The sequence below is a fragment of the Ciconia boyciana genome, chromosome 3 (genome assembly GCF_034638445.1).
Source record: "Ciconia boyciana chromosome 3, ASM3463844v1, whole genome shotgun sequence".
Classification (NCBI taxonomy): Eukaryota; Metazoa; Chordata; class Aves; order Ciconiiformes; family Ciconiidae; genus Ciconia; species Ciconia boyciana.
This window is the reverse complement of record NC_132936.1, coordinates 120,008,062-120,035,099: the sequence shown is the minus strand read 5'-3', so window position 1 is coordinate 120,035,099 and position 27,038 is coordinate 120,008,062. Positions and strand designations below refer to the sequence as shown.

Here is a 27,038-nt window from a genome sequence, read left to right as displayed (position 1 = left end):
TTCTTCCCTCCCTCCCTATAAAGTGTGAGAGCAAGCCGTTTAAGCATGTGAAGCACAGATTTTGTGTGGGATGTCGGATACCTCAGAGGTACCTGTGGACGTTTGCCACATAATTGAACTCAGTGGCTTGTGTTTCATGTTTACAGGCAAATGAGAGCACCCAGCCATCAGGTGTTTGCATCACTAGAATTAAATACCTATTAATTTAGCTACTCTGGAGATAAATATTTAGATATAATTAAAATGGCTAGCTGTAAATAGCTGAAAGTGTCCGTGGATGTCGGAAAAATGTGGGAGGGGGTTTCTTCACAAACATAGAGGGTGTGACCTCTGTTAACTGCAGTTTTCTCCCTAACACTCCCCTTCATGGTATATATAAAGTCGATGTTGCTGGGTGCACACTGCCCAGAGGAGAGCAGCACTTTATATAAAGCTAGATTGAAACGCTGTTCTTACACTGTTCCAATTTTTGGTATTTTTTAAGCCATCGAGGGAAATAAAATGCAAAGAGTGTGTCTAAATGAATGCACGATGTAGTTTTGTGTCACGGGGAAGGCCTGTAACATTGCTGCCTCTATTTGAGTAACTCAGGCTGTCGTTAAACAAAGAGGAGTGCAGCTCCCTGGTGTATTGACATTGCTGTTTACAGACCATGTGGTAATCTTTGAAGTGCTAACTGGCTTTTTTTAAGAGAGATGCTGCATTTTCTTTTATATTTGTTTTCCACAAAAAGGAATGTTAGTATTTTTATGATGGCTGGTGCTTAGTGGAGCTCCTCTGTGTAAAGATAACAAATGAGTTATGCGACCTGACATTCTCCCTGGGAATGTGCTCAGAACGAAGTAAGCCAGTGGCATTTCAAAGTCTGCTTCTAAAGTAGCTGGTTATATACTTTGTTTATCACGATTGCTCGGAAATGCCATTTCTCTGGTATTTTGCACCTTCTCTTAATTGAGCGGGGCGTGGAAGAGTCTTTAGGCAAAGACCCCAGGACCCAAAGGACAAGTATGCAGAATGAAATTGCACCACTTGAAGCTGCTTCATGCTTTACTGTATCCCTGTCCTGTCTGATAGCTTGAGGTAGTCAGGCCTGCCACAGGCTTTGGAAATGAAGTGAGCTCTAACCCTTCAAGAGCAACTGCGGCAGGTACAAATTGCCAGGCACACTTCACAATTCCTGCATCGCTTGTCCTCTCGCTGTGTTGCTGCTGGGAGTCGCTGAGGAGGCATTGCCTGGAGCAGCATGGGCTCCCCAGACGCTCACTGAGCAGCCCTGCTGCTGGTGGTGTGTGCCCTCCCGTGGGGAATAAATCCGAGCTGGGAGGATATGCCCGTAGAGAAGCTGGAGGAAGTGACACAGGGCTGGTCCAGCCTTGGCTGTGCTCAGCCAGGGTGGCCAAGGACACCGGCGAGGCTGCCACCCAGCAGCCCCCAAAGCCTTCGTGACAAGGTTTATGCAAGTTCTGTGTTTCTACAAAATACTTTGTCTTTCATCCAACACTATATATCACCAGGAATTTTGTTTTGGCAAGAAGGCAACTCTTTTTCCACATTTCACTGGTTTCTAGTTTCCGGAAACTTCACAGGTTTGTTGCTATAAACAGTCATGCACTTAAACTGATTGGCCCGCTAGCAGCCCTTGAAAGACTGTTTGAAATAAAACCAGCTAAGGATAGAAAACCACCTTTCCCGAGGCCTGATATTCAAATCACTTTTGCGCTGCCCTTGGGAGGGATGGCCTTTGGCTATAAGCCCTGCTCTATCAGCAGAGAGCCAGCTGCGCATGACCACAATGGCAGCACTCCAATGACTGAACTTTAATGATGAATGTCACAAAATGCTGCTACATGGGCTCACTCTGGGGAAAGTAATTCTGTGTACAGTATGTGATCTATGTCACCTGGAGTCCTTATCGTTTCTTTCAGCTATTTACAGAGTTCTTTTGTGTTTGGGCTGCAGAAGGAGCTGCATTAATTCAGAGTTAGTAAACCTGAGGACAGGCAGAAATAAAATTAATCTCAACTTTTAAGCTTGTTATAGCAAACACTCCATGAGAGTGAATAGTCGGTAAACTGGACTTAGCAAGCTTTAATTTGGGTCTATTTTCATTATACTTTCTATTGTACCATAATTGGTGTACTATTAAGTCGTCTCTTGGGTTATGAATTACTACTGTATTAAGGAAATGAAACTTAAGTGAAGAATTTTGCTGACAGGGAACATGCAGAAGGATAAGCAGGACCTTTTTAACCATTAGTATTGTTACTATCGTTATTAATCATTACTGCTATATATCATGCAGCACAGTTCCTAAACCTGAACTGCTAATATCATGCAAGGTGCCATACATGGTTGTCTCTACCCAAGGAATGCACGGCCTAAATTTCATGGCTTTGCATGCTTATCAGCCTACTTGGAGCATCCGTTTCATGGATTTCCAGCACAGTTGTACTGCTGCCTTATACATGTATCATCTGTGACCAGCAGGCTTCATCCAGCTCCTGCTGGCTAAAGAATAGCTTGCTTAGCTCTGCTAGAAATACTTGTGCATGAATGACCAGTATACCCATTCATAGGTCCTTCCTGCCCTAGCTAGTCAGAAGCACTTCCCTCTTGTTCCTCCCGCCATGAAAATTTTTTACAAAATCAAAAAATACTCATTTCCTTTTAAATTTGGGAGGTTATTTACTTTTTAAAAATTTTTTTAACAGAAATCTGATCACTTCAGTTCATAGTTTTGGCAAGAGCCGGCAACATTTCTCTGGAAATCTTGGGCTTCTCAGGCTACGTTTGTATCACTCCCTTAAAGCATGACATTTCCCATAAAACTATCTGTTCTTTTAAAAGGAAAAAAAAAAAGTAATTTGATTCAGGAAGAAGGTTTTGTTAGAAATATTTTGATCAACTCCACATGTGCCTTTCCAGTCAGTTCCCTGTGCAGCAGGACCACCCGCTGCCTACAGGATGCAGTAGCTGCGGTGGCTTTGGCGCGGTGTCGGGGCTGCTGCCAACTGCCCGGCCGGTCTCCAGCCAGAGCCAGGCACTTCCACAAGCTTTGGTGGTGGGAGGCAAAGCAGCCAAAACCTCTGCGAGGTGCTGCATGACGTGGCACGACATAGAGACTTTCCCTCTCCTCCTTCCCCATGCTTGAGGTACGTTTGAGGCTTAGGTAAGGTTTTGTTTTATTCAGCTGTTGCAGTTTTGCGAGACCATATTCCTTGAACGAACCTAAAACCTGCGGCTATCGTGTAAATGAAGGCTAGCCTCCATCGTGCAAATTCCTCATCAACTTGTACTGCACAACGCTTAAGTCCAAGTTAATTTTGCGCAATACTCCCAAATTTCAGCAGGATTTATCAGGCTGAGGATCAGCGATACTCTGTGCTTAAAACCCTCGTAAGATTTTTCCATCAAGGCTCAGCATTGTCACAGATATTCAGTGTGAATTGAAACAACCCATTAAGGCACAAGGCTTATTTCTCCCCCACCACCCCAAAAAATCTCTACACCTGATAAATGAAAGGCCACAGACTTTTAACTTAAAGCATATCTCACGTAGCGACCTCTTTTAGGTGCTTATATCAGAATAACAGGGTAGCTAAGTAGGCAAGATATTTATCTAGATTTGCTGTGAACTATAAACTCACTAGGCAAAGACCACCTATTTTCTATGTAACAGGCCCTCCCCTTTTACGGTCTGTAGTATTTAAAATAGATTCTATGTGGAGAGACATGCAAGGTGTTTATTTTATTTCCTTGCTTTCCTTATATACATAATAAACATCCTGTGCACAGTTGTGAAAAGAAGTTGTTTGAATCTCCTCAGACTGTCAGACTGATGGTTTTTAGTGCACTGAAGTGTAGTAAAAAATGGAAACTAAATATAATGTGAATTGTCTAGACCTTTAAACCTACTCAGGAAATGAAGATAGATAGATATTTAAAGAAACTCAATAAACCTTGTTTTTAAGATTGTGAAATTTGCTATTGACAGGGCTGAACGTAAACATGGTTCAAGGCCAGTGACTTAATTCTAGGTGACACCACTCCTAATCCTTTATGGCTGAATCCTTCAGTTTTATCTGTGACTCTGGGAAAACGTCTGTCAAGGCTGAAGTCACTTGCGCCAGGGGATTAGCAATTTTTGCATTCTTTTGAAAGCTTCAGTAATTCCCATGAAAGTAACAGATGCTGAGGCATTTGTGGAGACTGTCAGCAGTGGCAATCCTTACACCGGTGTACAAATTCTTTCAGACCTGGACCATGAGAAATAGTGCACATCTGTAGCCTCTAATTCTGACCCTTGTGCTATGTGCTGGCAAAAACTCTGTGGTGTCCTCCAGCTGTGGGTACTCAAGGGGAGAAGAAGAGGGGAGATGTTGCTGCTGGTTGACCCAAGGGTGGAACCACTATATCAATTTCTCTTTTTTTTAAGCCCACAATAATTGAAAGCTGTGTAATGAAAAGGCTTTGGGCATCTGCAAGTTCATGAGCTAAGAAGCTCTTCATTATGAATAAATCATAAAACATGGTCCAAATCCAGCAATCTGAAGGAGTTTAGCTTGAGGAAATGCTTTTAATGTGTGCATGTCATCCTCCTTTAGCAGGACAAAAGTCTGCTGCTATCAACTGCTAACGCAATTATTCTCTTCTGGCTTAATTGGTAGAGGTCTTGACTTTGGTGCTAAGATCCCAAGTATAAGCCTTTACATTTTCTGGCACCCCATAGCAGGGGGATGGCATTACGGGAAGGGCTAAGTACTGCAGCGTGCCAGCCTGGGTTTCAGTACTTTTATATGGCATGTGGCATTTCTGAGTATCCCACAGCACTGGCTGCTGTATTCTGGCTGACCTTCAGGACACCTCATTGTAAGGAGCCCGTGTTAGCCATCAATTATTAAGAGGATTTGGGGAGATGTTATAGACTTGCTCTATAGCTTCAAGGAAAATTATAGTTATCTTGTTAGACTCAAGAGTCTGCCAGTTTTCATGATAGACACCGGTTTTATTAGCAGATCTGTAAATTCTGTTGTGGGAAAAAGAAGGCAAAAGCCATATTGTTAGTTATAATGTCACTGAGCTTTCTAAGCACGGGTTAGAGAGCTGGTGTCATCCTTAGTGCAGTGAGAATTGGCATTGAATTTTTAAGTCTGTGTTTAGGATCCCAAATAGGTGGCCTGATTTTCAAAAATGCTGAGCACATCCCAAACACCTTATGAAGTGAGACCTTTTGAAGGCAACTGGAGCTGCTGGGTGCTTGGAGCTTTTGAAAATCACAATCTAAACTCCATTTTAAAGAGCTCCTAATATTAGTCACCTATTTTTGAAAATACTGACCTGTGTCTGCTGGCATCTAGAACAACCTCTGTGTTAAAAGAGTGTTTGATGGAGAGAGGGAATACAATCTCCAGTGCTAAAGGGAAAAATCCTGGTCGTCTTGAAAGTATATTCTTGGATAAGAAACATGTTGAGACAAAACTGAAGGTTCCGCTCCCCCCCCCCCCCCCTTTTTTTTAAGAGTTTTGTTCAACTCTGTGTTATGTGGTTTGTAGTTTTGGCCTCCGGTTTCTCTTTGGTGCCTCAAAATATAGCAGGACTTTGAGGAATCTTCAATAATTTGGAGTGAAGGCAAGATGATTGAGGAAGAAATGTGCCTAAGCTTTCTAAATGAGTTGCTCCAGTTTTTCCCCAATGTAACAGTAATGGTCCAGTCATAAGCCAGCCTTGTTCTAACTTGCTATTTGAACTTACTTTCTTTTGATACAAATAAGTCTCTGATGTGTGTGAAACCTAGAGTAAATTTCTGACCCCTTGTTCTCCTGCTTATGAAGGTGCCAGAGTGACCAGTAACAGCAGGATGGACCTCTTCAAACAGTGGGAACAAGCTCATATAAGGGGAAGTAGTATTAGGAATAAAACTGTTTGAGAGACATAAAAGCCCCCAGTACTTGTCCCCTCCACCTAAGCTGAGCTGCAAATCTGGTAAATCACTGGACCTGGGTGTCAATGTTGGTAGATGTCAGAGTTGATGAACCTGACTGAAGACTTCTCCGGAGCGATTTACTGTAAATTTACAATTTACTGATCTAATGCATGTTGCTGGCTTTTTGCTTGCCCACAACTAGTGAGTCCTTGTGTAGGGTCCTGAAGAAGAAAAGCTGTCTCTTAAGTCTCTTGCAATCGGAAAGCTGTTCTTGGGGGTGTCTGCTACCTATTTTTTAGGTAACTCACAAGAAACAAAGTGGCCTTCCTGTTGTAGTGATCACGCTCCCCCACTGTGCTCAGGGTCTTTTCCCAGGCTTTTTCCCAGACTACAAACTGGAGCTATCTCCATAGCTAGAGACTAAGTCAGGGGCAGCACAGGGAGCGAGACTCACTAAAATCAAGAAGGGGGGAGCAGGAAGGAAGGGAGGGAGGGGAACAAAAAAAAACCCACCCCAACCAGAAAAACTCCTGAATGTTAGGTTGCTGGAGAAAGAGAAAGAAATGTTCAACTTAAAGCAAATAAGCCAGATCCCTGTTTTGCAAAGCTGAGGTCAGTTGGGAAGTACTCTGGAGCTGTTTGGAGGGGGGGAGGATTATGGTTGTTAGTATTCTTTGCGTTATGTTATCTAAATGTAAATTCCTGTCTCTGATGTAACATCCTAGTTAGACCCTAGAATTTATGAACCAAACAAAGGATGAAATGTGAAAAAGTTGAGAAGAAAAATCTGCAGCTCTGTCTTTGTGTAATTCTTACTGAGAGCTGATATAAATGGAAGACAAATCAAAGGCAACAATAGCGCTGCACATTTTATCTCACACCCTGTGATGCATATTAGTGTTATTTCCCATTGTGAGCCAGAAAGAACATGTACAATTTTAGAAAACACTGCATAATGGCTCTCTGCAAGGAAGAGAAGCAAGCGTACGACTGCCAGTACTGGCACTTGCTTTTTCCTGGCCTGCAAAATTGCTTTTCTGGAAGCTCTGTTGTGGGCAAAATTTTTCTACCCCACACTGTGAATTTTGAATTTGGCCTTAAAATTTTCTCCAAGAAATAGAGCAAATAAACCTCACTGATTTGGTATTCTAAATCCAGTCTTTAGCCTTGCCAGGAAATACAGGCCAAGCCAATCGTCATGTGGCAATACACTCCGAAGGTGCAGATGATAACACCCAGGCTTGGTGGATGCATTTTTTCTAAAAGCAACCCACAGGAGTCATCTTTTCCGTTGTGCTTTTCAGTGTTTTGGAAATACTTCTGGCTTCGTGGGAGGAGGGTGAGTGTCAGGAGGATGGGTGGGTATTTCAAGTGTTAAACACCAGCTACGCTATCGCTGTCTGGCTCTGCACCTCCCTTACTCCCCAAAATGTCAGTGGTAAAAGCTGACTTTTAAGACGTGCCACTGAAATGCGTGGAAGAGCGTGACTGCCACCACGGAGCTGAAACGCCCGCGGTGGTAGCTAGGTTGTTCTTTTAGGCTTGTCTCAGTTTGGGAGTAGGTGGCACGCGATTCCCTCTGGCAGCGCTTATGATTTAGGGGGTTTGGTGCTCTCATGGCTTATTTCTGTGCGCTCTGTATTGAGAGGAGGATGTGGTTATTGCCTGCTGGCACAGGGCAGCTGGAGGTTAGACCACCCCTTGCTCTGACGTAGTTGTGCTGTTTCCTGGGAAAACATCTTACTCTATGTCATCGTCATAAAATCTTGTTCTGATATTCATCCAGTTATCAGTAGAAATTAAAAATGGCATCCACGCTTAGGAGGTAATATAACACTTGCAATATGTTTGCTTTCCCTCCCATTCCTTTGAGGCTGGCTGGTGTTGGCTCGCTCACTGCTGCAGAGGAGGATGCCAGGCTTTCACCAGAGAAATGGGGGCAGCAATCAGCATTAATGACATCCTCTGACAGCAAAAGCCACACGAGTCTCCAGAAGCCAGATTTCAGTGATGGCTTCTCTCCGCAGGGCGCAAGGCGCTTCCCGAGCAAAATGGGGAGCATTGCCTTGGGTAATACATCCAGCACCGCTATCTATCACTCAGCTATTCCCTTCCTTATGGAGGGATAACAACCCCCAGCCATTTATTTATGAAAAATCGCTTACTGCCCTTGAACGTAAATATACACACACAAGTGTGCCTCTGTGTGTGTTGTTTAAACATCTGTTATATTTTGGTGAGTCACCATCCAGGTCCGAAACACCAGCCCTGAGAACTGGAACAGGTGAGGAGCTCAGCAGCAAAATTAGTCCTTTATAGCAGATTTGTGTTTATCACCACATAGTTAAAGCTGACTGTAAAATTTTGGCTTTGAAGGAGTCAGAGCAGAGCTCAGTTAAAAGAAAAAAAGGGTACAGTTCTTTAATTGTTTTTGAAAAATGATCATTATTGAACACGTTTCTCAGTAGGGGAAAAAGGTATGATAAGTATCACCTGTAATATATTTGTTATTGAGTGCTGCCAATTACCACTTCTTTTCAAGCAAATGAGTTTCATATTATGCTCAGCTTAGTTTTAGGAAGCTAACAGGTTTCTAAAAATTAAAACAGAGTGCTTGGTCAGGATGTGATAAGCCTTTGGAAATGCAAGTACTCTTTCCAAAGAGCAAGACATTTCAGCTGGGCGTGTTGTATACTCTACCTCTGGTTGTCCAAGTTTTTATTGAGGTTTGGTTTTTTGGTGTTTGGGGTCTTTTTAATTCATTTTTATTTTTCATGCTGGCTGTTGTATCTTTATATCACAAAATATTTGAAATTTACAGCATACCTGTAAGGTTACATCTATTAGCAGAATTTTGTTGAACTTCATGCGCCTCTCCTTGTTGTGAATATTCTGTTTTATTTTAAGCTGCAAAATTTAGGTTGGCGTCTCTGGATAAATAACAGGGAAGAGTCTTTCTCCCACGCTGTATATTGTTACTGCCTTTCAGGCAGATCCATACACCCTCCTTATTTACCCTTCTGCTGCTGTTCCCTGCTACTTTGAAGCTCATTCTTCATATACTTGGCTATAGTCTCCTTGAAAAGGAATCGAACAGAATATTTTCCAGGGCTCCTCTTTGACTCAGCAGTAATCTCTTTCAGAAGCAGTGACCCCAGAAATAAATGGTTACAGCCATAAGGGCGAGCAGCCCCGCCTGTACGTTATCAGAAACTTAGGCAAAGCCTCCTTTTGTCCTGGGCCGATGGCGCGCTTTTTCACCCCATCGTCCTCTCCGCTGTAGCTGGGGAGCGGGGACTTCATAAAAGATGAGGGTGCTTGTCTGAAAGGAACTTTTCTAACTTTCAGTTCTTGGGCACTTTTCCGTTCGTGTCCTCTCAGGTTCTTACCCTCTCCCTCCCCATCCTTTCCTTATAATTTATTTTACAAATATTGTTTCTATTCACTCCCAGCACCCACCTAGTTCTCATGCAGCTACTCAGGGCTGAGGACTGGCAAGGTCTCTTCTGTTTGGAGTAGATCCTTTGGAGAGAAACTGAAAGTTTCTTTCCCTTTTCTGAAATAAATAGTGTGGTGTTTTGACAAATCTGGCCTAATTAGGAGATCCAGGACCTCTTTGCTTTCACAGTCTATTGCTTTGCTGCAGTTGTCTCAAGGTCATTTCAAATGCTCAGAAAGTACAGTGAATGCAAGATTGAAATGGAATAGGGGCCCAGTATGTGCTGATGGAAAATCCAGCGGCAGCACGAGCTATTAAGTAGTTCGTGTTGGAGGGGAAAGCAAGGCCTATTAAAGCCATTGGGCTCCTGGATTGGTTCTTCAAAATTAAGGACTGAGTCCTCACCCCAGGTTAGTGGTGCAAAGAGGAATTAAACTTGCCGTACAAGGACAGCTGGAGACAAACTAGGTACATGGTAATGAGCATGGTGAGTGTGTGGAGAAAATAATGTTGTGATGGGAGTGGAGGTGCAGGTATCATTTTGGCAGCCGGCGGTCATTCAGCAGGCTTGCTCCCGTGGCCGTGGAATTAGAAAAACATTTCTGAATGCCCAACATCATTCCTCCTGGTGAATGCTGAGGCTTAGGAGACCTGGAGATTTCCTGCGGCTTGCTCAAAAGGGTCCTCCAGTGCTGTAATTCCTCACACCTACACAGCTTTTTAGGATCAGGAAGCTAGTGATCAGGAACTGAACTAAGTCACTTATGAGTTTCATAAACGGTTGAAGGTGGCAGGGAAAATGACGGAACAGGAAAGAAAGGTAAATAATCATGCCACTTCATTCAGAAACCCTTCACTTTTCATAATACCGCTGAGCATGCTATCTGCCTTATTTGTAGGCAGGGAAATGGAGCACAAGGGCTTTGGAAGCCGTTCGGGACAGGTGATCTACTAGTTTGTAATACAGCCAGGCAACATTTTAGTTGTGTTAACAGCCAGCAATTGAGGAATGCAATGAAAGCTTCTGGGTGCTCCATTTCAGACATTCCCTGCTGCAGGCTTCTTCTCTGATGAGAAGTCTCACAGAAGGAGCGTCTGGAAAACAGCAATGTGGCCTCTTACACAGCTAAGGCTTTGTCAGAATAAAAAAATTCAAAAAGGGCTTTCCGTGAAATGATATGCCCTTGTATTCATAAAGAGCCTGCTGTGTACAGGTTTATCCTGTTGTTACAGAGAGACAAAAGATACAAAGAGCTCCTGATGGGCATTAGCGATTTTAGAGACGCCCAATTTGTGTGGGTCTTATGGACCATATTGTTGAGAGACAATCCTCACTGCACTCCCATTCCCACCTTTAGGAAAAAGGAGGCATAATGAGATTTACTAAGAGTATGTTTAATAAAGGGCTGGAAGGGGGTAGGGATAAGCGGATCTTAGACACTTCTAAATTGCGTTTAAAAAAATTGCAGTTCAGCTTGAGCTGGAAATAACAGTGGCTGGAAGCAGTGCGATGCCTTTAGGTACAGTTGCGTGCACAAACACAGAGAGCTGACATGATGCACACTACATTGGAGGGATGGGGAGCCTCATTGTGCTGGGTTACTCTGGGAGACAAAGCCAAAATGCCAAAAGGGAGGGTAAACACTCCATTTAACAATGAAGGGGCTGCAACGTGAATCCTGACAGCCCACGCGTGGCATTAAGAAGTGGTGCTCAACACCTTCAAAAGCCCGGCAAAGCTAGCGTCCCGGCCAGCGCACCCTGCTCTGAAATCTGCATCCTTGAGTTTTGTTTTCATCTCTGTGGTGCCTAATTGCTGGGGGTTTTTTTGATTGAGGTGGCATATTCCTGATTTAACAGATGGAGATGTTTGTTGTTAACGAAGCCATGCTGAATAGCGAGAGGCACCTTTGTGGCAGTGCCATTCCTGCAGACTCGGTGCTGTCGTGCTCAACCTGTGTGTTGCAGAAGGATAGTGAGGGGGAAAACCGCCCGCCGACTTGAACATAACAAAGTACAGACGGACCGCGATTGCTGTGTTTGTTTTAGAGCCCCGAGAGCAGCAGGTTGGGTGGGTTTGCATGTAGAGCCATACAAGAAGACAGCATAAATCTCTTATGTGGTAGAATCTGGTCTGGTTAAAAGGGTCGGTCATCCCAGATGGAGGTGTCGAACAGGAGTCAAACGGAGCCCTTGTATCACGGACAGCTTCAGTTTCTAAGTGAAGCAGCATTTATAATGCTACTAAAATACAGCAGTAAACAAAGTACATGAAGGCTTGACAGTCGCATTAGCAAAGAGCTACAGTGAAATGACTGGGAAGAAGGAAAACACAGCTCTGGCTGTTTGCAGAGCACGAAAAATGGAACTGGTTTTGACAGATAAGACAATGCAGCTGTGGGTCAGAAGAGCTTTGTCTGTCTTTTTTGTTGCTGCAGATGAAAAATGGTGCCTTCAAATTTTAACTAGAGAAATTTGGATTTTAACGAGCCTCCGTCTCTCAGAGTCTCCCAATTAGGGGAAGCATATTTACAGCTAAACTCAAAATAATAAATTTTTTTCAGGGGGTATGAATCAGGGAAATCTGGATTGTTCAGAATAGCTGCAATGTGGTTTTCATATTGCATAATGACAGAGGTGATTTTTTCAAAGTATATAACATGAGTAGAAGCAACTGCTCTACAAATAATTTACGACTAATGAATTTCCCCTGGTTGCAAATTGTCCATGGGCAGGATAGTATTTTATTGGAATTCCTGTGGCAACACCCGAAACTGCTGGGCAGACATGTTACGGGAATAATGATCTTGCCATTTTGCCTGTAAAAATAGAAGTAGTTGTCTGGACTGTTGTATTATTGATAACCCTTTTCCTCCTCAAACATGCAGAATGATCTTAGGGCCAGGACTTCCCACTTAGTTGCAAGACTTCTAAAATTGGGGAATTTTTAAGATTTAAGTTCTCTTGGTGTTGCCTGGTTGCACTGACAGAACTCATGTGTGCATGACATCGCTTCTTCTGTTTGTCTTAAAGCTAGTCTACGACCTTATAACAAGCTAGGAACTAATAGCAGAAATCCAGATTCCTGATTCAGAGCCCACTTGACAGTCCCTTACCCATACCCGGTGCGAGGACTCTGCCAAGGCTGAGAGAGCCCGATCTCCCAGGCTCCCTCGATAGTCAGCAAACTCCCTTAAGGTGGGCAGCTCAGAGCAGAAAGCCAGTTCAGTCGCCTTCCAGGAATGATTCATTGATTCTAGGGAGACTACGTTGGGATTTTGCTTTGAATTACCTGGGAGAGAAGCCTACCTCTCTCTCCTGATTACAAAGGCACTCTTCAGTACACAGCAAAGCCTTGCTGATGATCAGGTAAAAATGAGTTTTACGGATTGCTCGGTGTTACAGCTACTAAGCCTGCATAGTTGCCTGCTTTTATCATAGTTGAAATAGATGTAAACCTTGTGCAAAGGGAGGAGGAAGCTTACGCTTTTTACTTATTAGGATTTATCAGGGGTGTAGAGAATAGATGTCTGACCTCTGTACTCGGGCACTTTTAAAATTGATGCTAATGTACCAACAACCACCCCATCTTCACGTTAATCTTGTGAATCGCATGGATCTGGAACCGCGTTTCTCCAGAGAAAGAACAGCGTATTAGCTGTAACCACGTGGAACTATTGACAGATTGTGACTGTAAAGGAGAAAAAAGATGAAATAACAGTACAGAGATTTCTACCTTCTTGGTATATCTTTGTCTTACGTGTTTCAAAAGGCTGGGAGCCATCCTTGCTCGCGCCAGAAGCCTGTTGTCACTAAGCGCTAGGCTGGTTGTGTAACCAGCCTGCAAAGGGTTCAGGTAACGAGCTCTGTCGGGAGCGCAATTGGAAATGGTAATTGAAATTGAAAGTGGTATCTCCCAGGCTCCCTCCCCTTCAGTAGCTCTCAGCTCCTGCTCGGAGACCCAAAATACCTCACTTGTTTGTGCTCTAACCTGAAGCAGTCAAAACAAGGGGCTGAGGGAAGGCCTCTAGAATAAATTGGTTGTCAAGGCGGTTCTGGTATTGATCGAGTTCTGCTGTTTGTGTGAAATGGGCTCATTTCTGTGTGGCACTCGGTTTTACTGCACGGCGGGGAAGAAGCTTTTTGGATAATACCCTGTCCACATGCATGGGCAGTGTAGTGAATGCTCCTGTCCCCCACCCACAATAGTAACGAGGGAAGAAACAAAGATTTATATTAACTGAGTTTGAAAGTCTTCCCAAAAATTGGACGATATAATGTGCAAGCCTCCTCCCAAGGTTTGCGGCAGTGCTCGGCTTTGTTAAAGTTTAAAATATCTTCTGCCTTGTTTGTCCTTGAACGTTGTTTCCCACTATCATTTTCTTGCTGACAATATCCAACAATCAACATACACTATAAAAGAAACCCGATGCGGCCATAATCCCCTTCTAGAAGGGATGGGGAATCAGCTATTCAGACTTGGAAAGAAGGTGAAAATGCAGAACACGTGTTAGCGCTCTTCTGACAATGTTTATGGCCCTAAAAAGTAATTTTGCAAATTTGCTGCTGCTGCTGTTACTCTTTCCACCCTCTCTCTAGGGCTGCCCACCCTGAGAGGCAAACGTGTAGCTTTTGGTATTGAGGGCCGTCGATACCTTCTGCTTTTGTCCCTGCAATGGCAGCCCTAATTAGCCCATGTGCACACGTGTGCACACACACGCGCGTATGCAAAAATGTCTTCTTTTTAATTAGGCTCTGTCTTCACCTAGTGCCGTGCCAATAATCCTTTGCACCTGTCAGCTGCATAAGAGATTTCTGAAATCGAAAGCGAGAAACCTTTCGGCAGCGTGGTGAAGCCAGGCATGCTGGCTAGTTAATGGGAGATCTTGGGATAGGGCCTGGGAGCTTCACACAGGCACCTTTAGGAGCTGATAACAGGAGAGTGACTAGGTATCTCTAGCTGTTGGAGAAACTGGGAGCCAAGACGTAATCTGTCATATCGTATCTGCTTTATTTGGTTAATAGATGGTGTTTTAGAAGCAGTAGAGTCGGATTCAGAGGCATCAGCTGCCGGTCGGAGTGCATTGGTATTTAGCAGGGATCCTGAATCCCTACATCAGACATATGAGGGTCTTGGTGGGAAGGGCTGCGTCTGCTGCAGGCTGTGCTCATGGCAGGAGGGTTGGTTTTCCAAAATTTTGTTTTTCATAGAGCTGTTTCCCCCAGCTAATCAAAGTGAAGCACAACCCAAATTTCAGTGTGTCTTCCTTGATTAACCGGTGCTGTCATAGTCACCCAGATTTCATATTGATTTTGCTAGAGGAAGTCAGGCAGGAGTTTTGTACCTTCTCAGCCTTGTACTTGATCAGCTCCTGGGACGTGTGCACACTTCCCCAGTGGGGTGACCTGGGTTTATCCTTTGCGTGAGGGGAAAAAGAGCCGTGGGCGAGTGCTGGGAAAGCTTAGGCCTGTTGGTGCATGAGAAACCTCAGGAGAAAACCACACTTGCTCTCCTGAATTCCCTGGAGAAGCGTCAGGGATTTGATGCGCCCGCAAAGGGGCCATCTCAGGCATTCGCTGACATGCAGGGTTCACAGTCACAGATGTTTACAGGCGTTTTGTTTGTTTGTACGGGCAGATGATTTACACCAGTTTGGAAGAGGTGGAGCTGGTGATAACGGTGATCCGCTGAAGGATTTCTACAGTAGAAGTAAGATCTATCAAAATGATGGGTGATGTCTCCATCACTGTAAAGTCATCCGTCGCACTTTCCCCCACGCTTGCTGAAATGGCTAACTAAGTTTCCTGTGGCTATTTTTTGTTGGTTTCTGTATGTGCGGGGTCCTTAGTTTAGCATTTTGATGCTTGGTAGAACCATAGATAGCGTGCTGGAAGTTGCCTGTGAGAACAGCATTGCCAACATAGCGAGCACAGAGGAGACTAAAATCTCCCTGACAATGTATTGGCTCACAGATACGATTGGAAGGAAAACTGGCTGAACACTTCAGTGGTAGATACATGCTTATGGACAAAATAAGTGTAGTGCACTGAAGTGCATTAAAAAAAACTACTCTAGACTTCCACAGAAAGGGGAGGGAGGTGTTTGTGGGACGGTGAATGTTTAATCTCTGTTCCTGAAGAGGTAAATTATTTCAGCGTAAGAGTAAACCGTTTTTGAGATGTCTCGGTCCTTGCTGTACTTTGCTGTCTCATAATAACCACCCAAATGTCTGGATCGCTTAGCAACCAATAGCCTGACATCCTGTCGTTCAGCCGCAGGATAGGTGCAACAGGCTTTATAGCGGCCACAAAAGCAGAGAAGTAGCATGATGGAAATTAACTAAAAATTGGCTTCTCGGCACTCTAAATGGCAGAATATTAGAACTGTGTATGAAGCAGCAAAGCCACATTTTTTTTTCCATTTCAAATATTGTTAGGAGATTGAATCTAAGCTTCCAGACAAGCCTGAGGCAGAGTAGGTAAAAATGTTGAGTTACAGCAATAAAATGCATTTTCCTAAATTCAAATTCTAGTTTGTGTCTGACTACCCGGTATATTTGAATGCTGACTGTATCTATTTTTATTCTGCTAGCTTGAGAAACTTTATAAGTGTGATTAGGTCCCCGTCATATATTGTATTTTATGAGCAGAAGGGATTCTTCAAAAATGATGAGAAAAGAATGGCAGGGAGGCAGAAGCACACACCGTGATGTGGTTTTAACAATCCCAGTTAGAAAAGAGTGCAGATCGCTACAAATATTTAAGCAATTATTTTCAAATCATGTTCCTCCCCCTATATCCTCTGCCCTTTTCTGTAATGGCTGCCACTGTACAGCAGCAGAGTCTATAAAGGCAAGAGCATGCTAGAAGAAAAAGAAAAAAAAAAAACCCAGGCATAAGGAGTCTAAGAATTATACATTAATCAGGTACTGTAAGTATTGATTTTTCTCCTTCTTTGGCTTGTCTTATAGGGATGCAAGGGAAAGAGGAAACTTCTGCGGAACCTATGAAAGTTGACCTCGCATGTGAAGCAGCAGACATTTCAAATAAGGATGGTATGTTGTTCTAATATTTTAATTGTCCTGAAGTGGATATATAGTGTGCCTTTCTGGGGTTTGTTTGTACACTTCCCCCCCAAAAAATAGGAGGTATATTTATAATATCTTCAAGTGAGTCTTCTTTAGAGTTTACTGCCTTGGAAGTCTGGTGGACGTACCTTTCAGTGCCGCCATCCTGCTTTTCTAGTTGACTGGGTTTGTGTGTTCAATTGGTATGTTCAATCCACTTGCCTTTTAACTAAACAATATTTTAGGCCTGCTGTAATTGTGGTTGGGATAGTGAATTGGCCAGGATGTGTGTGGTCTCACAAAGGAGTCTGAAGGTATTTCTGAAAATTTCTGTGCTAGTGTCTAACTCCATTGTGGGGCAAGCGTTGGCTGTGTAACCACTCTGAACTCGTATGTTGGCCTCCTCCTAGCTCAGAGCTGATTTCCCTTCCTCCTCCTCCTTCAGAGTCCATGCATAGCTCAGTCTGGTAGCAGATGGAAGTTCTCTCCCTAGGACATTTACTTTTGATAAAACTATCACAATTTGGTGACCCAACAGCAGTTCCGGTCAGGTTTGTGGACATTATCAACCCAAATCTCTGACTTGGAAATGAAATTTTTTTTTCATTGACCTCAGTGAGCAGATGACCCAGCTGTCTGGCAAAGTCCCGGCAAGGGCTGAGTACCAGGACGCTGCTCGAGCTCTGCAGAGCGTAACATATTTGTAAACAAAAAAATTTATCCTTCTAGGCTCTTCCTGTGTGTAAAGAAATAATGGATGGGATCAGCATCCTGGTGCTTAGGTTTTGGTGAGGCAGACCCTTTATCACTCCTCTAGATCAGCTCTTATAAGCTAACAGAGCTACGTAAGGGGTTTTCTTGGTTTTTACGCAAAGGGTCCTCTTTACTGCTCCAAACAGCAGTGGGTTTGGAACTGGGGTTCCAGTCCTTGTTTTATTACTGTGGACTCCTCTCTGTAGCGAAGGCTGATTTATAACTCCTCCTTTAACCTCTTCAGCACTGACATAATATAAATTCAGGGCATACTTTTTTACATCTCAAAGGCAAAACAATTATATTCTTTTTGATATTAGTTACACAAAGAATCTCATGCTGATTTCCTTTCTCTGATGTCAGATCGTGCTGCAGCATTTGAATCAGTGGCTGATTTAGATACTGGCCTGTAGGGAAGTTTTTGCAAGCACAGGAAAAGAAAGCATGCATAATGGATTTTCTTTTTTTAAAAATACTAGAGATTATGCTATTACTAGGAAGTGTGCAGAATAAAGCCAAACCAGCCTTCTCTTTTCACCCTCTGAACAAACAAACCAAAAAGTCATAGTCACATTAAAATATTTGAATTTTGAATCCCTGGAATGGTCTGAGCTACTTAGTGAAAACAAATCCAAATTTACTAGAAGAGTATCGTAAGGGATTTCCCACTGGAGAGAAAAGCGATCGTATAGCTCTTGTAACGTGTGCTGTAGCGCAGCACAGCTGGATGAGCGGACAGCTTCTGAAATGACAATCATGATAGGTTTATTTGTTTCAGATCTGGCTTCTCTTGTAAGGTATTCTTCATATAACTCATCTTGTAACTTCCTTTTCTGTGAACTTTCTGAGTTATATGCAAGGACAGGAAAAGGGTGTTTGCTAAGGCTGCAGAAAAGTACCCTGCTGTTCAGAGAAGCCTTTGTTTCTCTACAGCTTCACTTGCTATTGGGATCATGTTACAGAGTGGTTTTTCCTGTGGACATATATTACACGTTTAAAAAAATCAGAACAGAGGAAGGATCAAACTCCCCATGCTCTGTTTTATCTGAAGGGTTAAGTTTTGCTGAAAAAAAAGCCCTAAAATGTTTAAGTGTACCGGGTACCAGTTGAGAGAAAAAAAAGAAAAAAAAAAGGGAAAAAGGTTCCCTTTGACAGTAATTTTTGTGTAAATTGCCTGTTTTTTCTCTGGTCCCCTTCCTTCCGCCCCAGGAGAGCTCATCACTTCACAGCTGAAAACACAAGCATATATCACCAGGTATGCCTTGGCAACCCGGCTCTTGTGTTTTAATTTCATGTACCATGTCACAGCAAAAAGTGCTTTAGAAATGCAGAGAGTTTAGACAGCTTAGGTGGATCTCGATATTGGTTCATCTAGTGGGCAGGGCTGTAATAGTGATATATTTCAGAAATTACTACTATTTGAAAGCTGGGCGTGATTCTCTGTCAGGAAAGCTGTCGGAGGGTGTGCCTGTAAGCCTGAATAGGGGCGTGTATACAGAGATACAGGTTGCTGCTGGCAATCTCTGTTGGCCACCAGAGTGAAGACCCCTGGATATTAAATTTTTTGTACCCAGGACAGATTTGCTGATTAGCATTTTTTTATTATGACAAAACCCACCTTTGATGATTGGTTTCCTAGACGGTGTTTCCCTGCCAGCAGCCTTTTTTATTATTCTTTTTTACGCCACCAAAGCTTTAAAGATTACTAGTTTCTAGCTGGTATTAGGTGGATCAAACTCTTCCCTCCTTTTATAATGGGGTTACTCATTCGCCTTTTTTTATTTCAAGCCTGTGGAAAGCCACATCCTCACTTGCTGACACAACAGGAGAAAAGAAAAAGATGAAGGCAGTGTCAAACCTGAAATTTCCCATTTTTTTAATAAGCTTGTGCAGGCTGATGAATGTGCCATCAGCAACCTGACCTTCACGTGATTCACCAAAGCAATGTAAAAGGAAGATCTCAACAGCTAACACCGTCGTGCTTTTTATGGCGTTGATGCAATATCCAAGAAACAAGTCACTACCAAGTAAACAGGTGCATGTGTTTCATCACCGCACAGTGGGTTGAATTCAAAATAGCTGGTTTTCTTTCTAGGCAGTCTGGAGTTATAGCTGAATGTGCTATAGTCAAGTTATGTAGATGCAAGGGGGAAACATTGTTTAGGAATTGCTGCAGAAACAGGTTATGTTTGCAAGTAAGAGTCTGACCGAGCTCCTATTTAAATCAAGACGGTAATATGTTGGTGTCGTCTGCCATCCAGGTCTACAGCATAATATCCTGGGGTGAGGAGATGCGCTCTCTCTTGCAGACGACTCTAAACTTGGTTTTCCAGTCCCCCGTTTGCCTGTCTTCTCTACTTAGATGCTACACCGTGACTCTTGACTACCTGACCTTTAAGCACGTAGCTATCTTGCAGAGGAGAGGCGGGATGCTTTGCTACCGACACACATCCACCGGGTCAGCAGCAACGTTGTACTGCTTTGTACAACTTTGTACAGTGCTTTGACGGATGTGAACTATGTGCTGGGTTATTTCTTCTCCTCTTGCAGGGAACTTGCTTGCTTTTGCAGGGAAATCCTTCCCTGGTCATAATTTGAGAGCTGCTAAGCAGCTCACAGGTTGAGAGAGGAGATGCAGACGGGTCCTCCCCAACAGGCCAAAATTTAAGGGAAAACGCGCAGGGAGAGTGCAGAGCAATGTCCATTTCCACTGCACAGAAATGTTCATTGCTGGCATAAAAAGCCCTTTGGGAAGCTGCAGAAGGGGGAGCAGGCAAAACTGAATTTAGGAGATGTGCAGCCTCCTTGAACTTCGGGTGCTTCGCAGAGCTGCTGGCTGTTGTAGCGTATTACGGTAGGTGCAAAAAGACCACTAACGTAAGTTAGCAGTTTAACACCTCTAAAAAACATTGTCTAGTGGGGAGAAGGCCGGTTTTGGCTTGCAATGAAATCAGATGTAGTGTGCCCAGGGCTAACAGTGTCGTTCTGACACTGACTCGTGCTGGGAGGCAGTGAGGGCTATGAGTCACATCCCCGCCGTACCCGGTGGCAGCTCTTCCATCTGCTCTTGCAGTAGGTGCTTCTCTGCCGTGTTATTTTCCAGCTAAATATAGAGGATTGTGTAGGTGGCCTCATAGTGACATCTGTTGTTGGGGTTCACCCAGTGGTCTGCAGAAGCTTCCTGTCCCTACCAGCATTAATGCAAAGAGCCAAGCTTAGTCACAAACACATAGGATAAAGCTAATAGCGAAACCCACCCGTGCCTTAGTGCTTGCGAGCCACCTCCCCACTGCAGCGTGCACAGCGGGTGCTTTTTGCGCCGACAATGCAGGATGCCTGGCTGCCATTTCCACTGCAAAAGTGGGACTCGGTGATTCCTCTTGCTTCCTCGCTGGTGGGGGTTCCCGGTCCCAGGCCTCTGCCGAGCTTGCCATGCTTTCACATTGCCCTTAAAGCATTCCTGGGTGTTTTGCAATTTGCCCCCCTCTATGTGACATGCTGTCAGCGTGATGGGGGTCGACTGCTCGTAGCCATAAAAAAAGGAAGGGGAAGGAGGCGTACTCATCTGGGATGCTGACAGAGCCTAACCATAGTTTTCAAATCAAGCTTTATTTTGCAGGAGATCTCTGTAAAATGTGAGTGAAGCCTTATGGTATTTTCAGAAAACCCAGCCAGTGAAACTGGCCAGCATAATAAGGCTGAGAAAGGCTGCTGTCATCAGTGTGCAGCAGCCTTCCCTTAATGATTTTTTATTAAGCATCCTGTCTTTGCTATGCAAATGTGGGTAAAGAACACAACATCGCTAAATGTGATGTGCATCAGAGCTCCGTAATCAGGAGCGGATACTTTTCTTATTATTCATTACATACATCCAGGAAGCCATTACGGTATCTGTTCTGCATATGGATGATGAATAATTTACAAATAATTCATCAAAACCCTAACAGGTGTATTGACATGATATTAACTCAAAAAGAGATCATACTGCCCGGCTGGAAGTAGCATAGTTATTGATTTTTGGCTTGCTTTCCCTCCTCCCTCCCATCTTCCTTTAGTTTCCAAAATCTCCCATTCACGTTTGAGGTTTTTCCCCATCACCCACGTCAAATGACTTGTAATCTGCAGTTGATACCACAACGTAAAGCAAGGTTAAAGAAAGAAAAAAAGTCTTAGTATAAATGGCTTCATTCAAATTCATTGGAGAACAAACACTAATCTTAAAAATGCACGTGCTGAAGTAACCCTTTTGTATTTAGCCTAGATAGGACCAATCGCACCTGCCGTAATTTAGATGATATTTTTGACAAAGGTCACGCTGAAATGAGTTTAAGCCTTCTATTTAAATCATTTCTTATTTTTTAGTAATTTTGAATGAAAAAAACCAAGATCGGTTTTGTAAACGGGTAGTCCACGAGTGAACTAGTATGCGTAGGAGTATAGTGATGTTGTCCCTGAATCCTCTCCCAGGCTCCAGCAATTTGCAGTCCAAGGACACCCAGAGGCAGCAGCAGCATCTCTGTAACTGGAGATGGATCTGCATTCAGCCCGCAGCTCAGCCCCCGTCCTGCCTGGGACTTTGTCAGAAGCCTGCGGATGTTTGAATGACAGGGTCGAGACCACTTCGCCCAGCAAAACTCTTAAATCACCCTTTGGATGTACCTGTATCTCTGCCTGTGGCCTACAGAGACAGAGGACGGTTATTGAGCTCTTGAGCTGGGCACCTCGGTTGGGCGCCAAAGTCAGACTGGATGGATGCGGGCCAAAGGGAGAATCTAGATCCAGAGGCTTGCATTTCTAGCGATGCTGAAGCCTACAACCTGGCAGGACTGCTCATCGGGATTTCCATGTAACCGCAGGTTAGGATGGCTGGCCTAAGAGACCTTTTTACGGATTTACGGCATAGAATTTTTAAAGCAATAAATGTCCCCTTTGGGTCAGAAGCGGTTATTCCTCGACGTGATAAACTTAACAAGTATCGTGAATAGAATTTGATGACTGTCTTGTTTTGTTTTCAGATGAAATGAATAGTCAAGCTGAAAGTATAAATGATCCTACGGAAACAGAGCGGGAAGCTTAAGTAACAGGTGAGATCTTTATGGCTATTTTTTCCCCCATTTTCCGTTCAGTTTCTATTTGAAAAATTGCTTTTAAAATTACCTTAATTAAAGTTATTAAAATTTACAAAAAAAACAGAGAGAAGACAGGATATAAAGGAAAATAAATTGTCTAATACAGCCCGTGTTACACCAAAAAAAGAAAATATCCAGTAGACTTGATTTGTCAAGTAAATATTATAGTAGCAGTCTGCAACTGTAATGGATTTAGACAGGGCACGGTCTTAGATCATCAGAAGGCAAGACAGCGCCGAGATAAGGAACGGAAGAGTAACCGAGTGAACAATTTTTGGCGTTGCTTAGAAAAATGACAGGCAATTTATACCGGTTGGAACCAAGCTCAGTTCTGTACAATCTGTATTCTGGGAACAACAGGTTCACGTCATGAGGGGTTTATTGCCCTTGGCTTTCCGATGCCTAACGTCACTTGTAGCGATACCGCTGAAAAACAAGGCAAAGTCAGCGAGCTGCCTTCTGGAGTTCTGCCACCTTTTGGAGCTTTTTATGGCTTTATAAGCTAAATGATAGTGCTACGGCAGGAGCATGCAATGGTTGTTGTTGCTGCAGAGTTTGTCATAGGCATAAACAACCTCGCCCTTAGATAAAAATGAATAATTTGGTAGGAAGACAGAAGTCCGAGGCTCATGCCAATTACAAGAAGCGGTTGCCATAATGCGCACCGCTTCCTTTGGCGTAGGTTTATTGTGAGATGCCAATATCATATATAGCAAGATGCGTTATTTACGCTTGTAATGGGATTTCCTGTAGCTCAAGACCAAATATAGCAGCTTTACAATGGCAGCAGCTGTATCAGAGGGATTTAAAATACAAGGTCTTATTAGTGAGAGTAGCCCTTTGTCCTTGTCGGCATATAGACGATGTGCTGCCATGCTGCTGGAGTGAGAAACAGGCCTGATGGGGTCTGGTAAAAAGTACTGAAGCAAAACTAGAAGGCGCCCTCGCCATTAAAATACGGCTTCCACAACTCTTCCTTCCTCCTCCCCTAGCTTCTGATTGTATGTTCTGTTCAATCAAAAAAAGAAGAGGAACTAATGAAATCCTCGCTGTTAAAAATACATGGAAAGGTTAATACCCTTCCTCAGTTTAAAAAAATATATCTGATGGTTTTTACTGCTTTCACATGGCCTATAGGAAGTCTGTGTTTCATGCTGCATTTTCCCATGGAGATGAGTGTCTCTGAATGTTTTGGGCTGGAGTCGGTTTTGCTTTACGAAGGCGGAGTTCACAGGAACAATACCACAATTAGCAATCAATTAATAAATCTCTTCAATTCCACTGCAAGACCTGGCTCTGCCCGCACCTTTCTGAAGCAAAGGGGCCTGAGCCGGGGCGCACCATGTCTTGCCCAGCATTTTAATGGCACGCGCAGGATTAGAAGCAGGCATCGAATCCTTTGCAGCTCTCTATCGAAGTCCCTCCCGACCCTGTTGCCGCTGTTTGAATTGCAAGGAGCGAGTCCCCGGGCAGGATTGATCAGCCTGTTAAACTTCAAAGGGTCTCGCTAGGGTCTTTCAGAGCTGAGGAGATTCCTTTGCTTACTATGTGTAGTATTTTAACATGTTGTTTTTAACATGTGTTCTGTGGTCTATCACCGAAGCACCCACCAGAGCTGGGGGTCTCTGATAGCAAGCTAGGTAGCACGGTGCTATGGAAAACCAAGAAACCCTAATGAGCACAGTCAATTTGCTATAGAGGTAATAGTGGCTGTTATATATAAACCATATGACACATACACGTGCTGCACGCATGATGGGAAGAGAAACTGTAGGCATCTGTGCTAGAAAGATGAGACCTGGGTTCTGTGCAGACATTTGAAATTTGCCCTTTTTTTTTTTTTTTCTCTTTTCCCCCTGCTGTGGTGAAGGAAGGATGCAGGAGAAGAGAGACCTGAGGAAACCCGACGGGCAAGCGCTGACATCCTACAGCATCATTCTTGGCAGAAAAGAGCACGCAGAGATGCTCCGCGGGTTGGGAGGGAGGGAGCTTTGGGGAAATGACTCTTTGCTTTAATTTCTCTTTGTCCTTCATTGCATTTCGTTCTGTAAGCCTGTTGGAAAGAAACATAACTTCCCAGTTCTAACAATGTTTTGCAATTATCCCTGCAATTACAACAGTTTCTTCTGAACTGTGAGTCCCTGTCTTATATTGGGTCTCTTTTGCTCCTGCATCATATCATCAGTAGCCTGTTTCCAGGCCCACCCCTTTTCTAGCATCTTTATCTTCTTTCCCAGTTATGGTACTGTCTGCAGGCAACCTGTAGGAGCCAGCTTATTCTCCTCCTCCCCCCCTCCCCTTTTTTTAAAAATTGTTCCCTAGGATATAAATGGAGATTTGCTTTGAGAACATGAACTGCCACAAAGGATTATAATCCCCACACACTGATAAACAACCACCCTCCTTGTGCTAGGGATTTGAAAGACTAGATGTTCCAAAATCTCAGAAATATTGATAGAGACAGCCCTGCGTGTTGCCTGCCTCCAGGCTTGTTGATCGGCAGCTCCTGCCGGCACCTGCCAGCGGGTCGCCGTGTCCAAACCCTGGCTGTTAGAAGAGGTGCTGGCTGGATTCCCTTGAGTGCATGCTGGAAGCAGAGTTTGCACATTAACTCTATCATCCCGATGCCTCAGGATTGCCCGTGGCTCTGCCCTTCACCTTTTCTCTGGCGTGGGAAAGCCAAACCACGACCAGCCTACGCTGTGTCATGCCCCTCTGTGGGTCCTACACGTGAATAACACACATGGCCTCGAACAGCCGGTGCCCCAAATCAGTCCTGCTCTTTTCCGGTTAGCTCCGCACACCTCAAAATCAGTGCCGTAAGTATGACCTTTGGGTGCAGGTAGGCAACAGATACTTCCTCGAGCCTCTGAGTGATGAAGGATAAGAGGCGCTCTGCATTCAAGGCATCTTTAAATACGGCTCCCGGCTTTAACAATTTCACACTGTATCTTGTGTGAGTCCTCATTATATTTTCTACTGCATATGCATGATTTCTTTTTTTTAATTTAAAAAAAAAAACAATTAACAGTTATTTGGATAAGAATGTCTCACCATATGTCAATTGTTCTGCCAGCAAATGCTGTGCTGAAATTTTTAGAAAAGGAACAACAAGGTTTCACATACATTTCCCAACCGTGCTGTAACTGAAACCGATAGGCAATACACTCAATGGAAGAGCACACAACCTGTGTCCAGGGTGTGATGTGCTACAAACTGTATTTTAAAAGGCTGCTGATAAGAATTTGATCATTTTAAGCAAAGTAACTGATCCTGTCCTTCCCTCCCCGCCCCCCCCCCCCCCCCCATATGCACGAATCCCAAAATAGTTATTTACTAGCAGGCCAAAAAAAAAGGAAAAGGAAAGGGAAAAAAAAAAAGTAAAAAACCAAGGTAAGACTATCTCTATCCTTCTGTGATCTGGGTTTATCCCAGCTCTAGAGTAGGTTTGGTGATAAATTGTCTGCTGATGTAACAGCGAGTTATATGTGGCCCTAACGCGCCTAGCACTGGCTACGGCAGTTGATGGCTGCTGTCAGCTGCAGGTTAATTCGAAAGGGTGTCAGGACAAACAAGGATTAGAAGGGAAAACAAGAAAAGCCTCAGATTTCACCCGGAGAGTACGGCTCCTAGAAAGGCAGCCCCCTGTGTGCAGCTCCAACACGTTTGCTTGTGGTGGGATGAGAAGAGTATTTCTGTGTGCCGACTCCTGTGGTGTTTTAACCCAGGTGACACTAGTGCCAGAGAAGATCTCGTGGAGCTTCTTCTTCACCCGTTTCTCCACGAGATCGGTGGATGCATAACTCTGAGTTGGATCAACTGTGGAAGGAGTAAATGAGTGACATAAGCCTATGAATTGGGTTTATAATATTGCTAAGTTTACCTAAATTTGGTAGATACCACTCCTCTGGCCTTTGTTCTCCTCAGAACACCCTTGAAGGGACTCGTTGTTCCCTTTGAGGTGTCTCTGCTGCTTTTCTTTCCCATCCCTGGGGTCATGCTTGACAGAACATGTCTTTTGGGACATGGATTTTTTTTTTTTTTTCCTGCTGTTCCTTGACTTTGTTTCCAGCTGATTGCAGTTTTGCAGTGGGAGGCGTTGCGGGTAGTACCCCTGCATGGTGCGCATCCCGTATGTTTTTGTGTGGTTTCCATACCAGGTGATTTTGATTGAAATGGCCTGTCATAACAGATGGGGGAGGAGTGGATAAATACGTCAGCAGGAAGGGGAATAAACACATTAGGTGTGTCTCCTCTCAATTCCCCTTTTGTGTGGTCGCTGTGAAAAGACCAGGATTGAAGGGCTCCCTCCATCTAGGTAAGTGAGAGAACCGGCCCTGCAGGGCCGGGAATGAACTTGACGAGCTCAACTTTGAGCTGTGCAAAATGTCAGAGAGATCCGAGGCGGCCAGGTCCTCAGCCGGGGTGAACTGAGCACTGCAGAGCCGTGATACCTTCAGGCAACGGAGCATCCCATCCCCTGAATGTAGCTCTGCTCTTGTTTCCGTCGTGCTCACCCATGGGCAACGTTAACGGAGCTGTAGGCTGCCATTATCCGCGTATCGGATGTCACTCTTGCCATTGCCAGCCTTGGTTTTAGCGAGAGAGCCAAAGGGAGAGCCCCGCAGAGGAGGCTGGCTGCCGAGGTGTGACGGTTCAGCAAGGAGACAAAGACTCCTTAAACTCCTTGAGAAGACTGACCGATAGTTAAAAAAAAATTAACTGCA

General features: G+C 44.0%; 1 protein-coding gene across 5 annotated transcripts in view; it reads left to right on the top strand.

The window, feature by feature from the left end:
- MACROD2 (mono-ADP ribosylhydrolase 2) overlaps positions 1 to 25,530 on the top strand; it is an 897,148-nt gene extending 871,618 nt beyond the window's left edge. For 2 of the 5 annotated variants that reach the window (XM_072857426.1, XM_072857427.1), the window contains 3 exons: positions 16,334 to 16,417; positions 22,198 to 22,266; positions 24,182 to 25,530. In XM_072857426.1, coding sequence (XP_072713527.1) covers positions 16,334 to 16,417; positions 22,198 to 22,259 — 146 coding nt within the window. In that variant the 3' untranslated portion in view covers positions 22,260 to 22,266; positions 24,182 to 25,530. The remainder of the gene's footprint in view (positions 1 to 16,333; positions 16,418 to 22,197; positions 22,267 to 24,181) is intronic. The other 3 variants (XM_072857425.1, XM_072857423.1, XM_072857424.1) reach the window with 2 other exon arrangements.
- Positions 25,531 to 27,038: the final 1,508 nt, after the last annotated feature.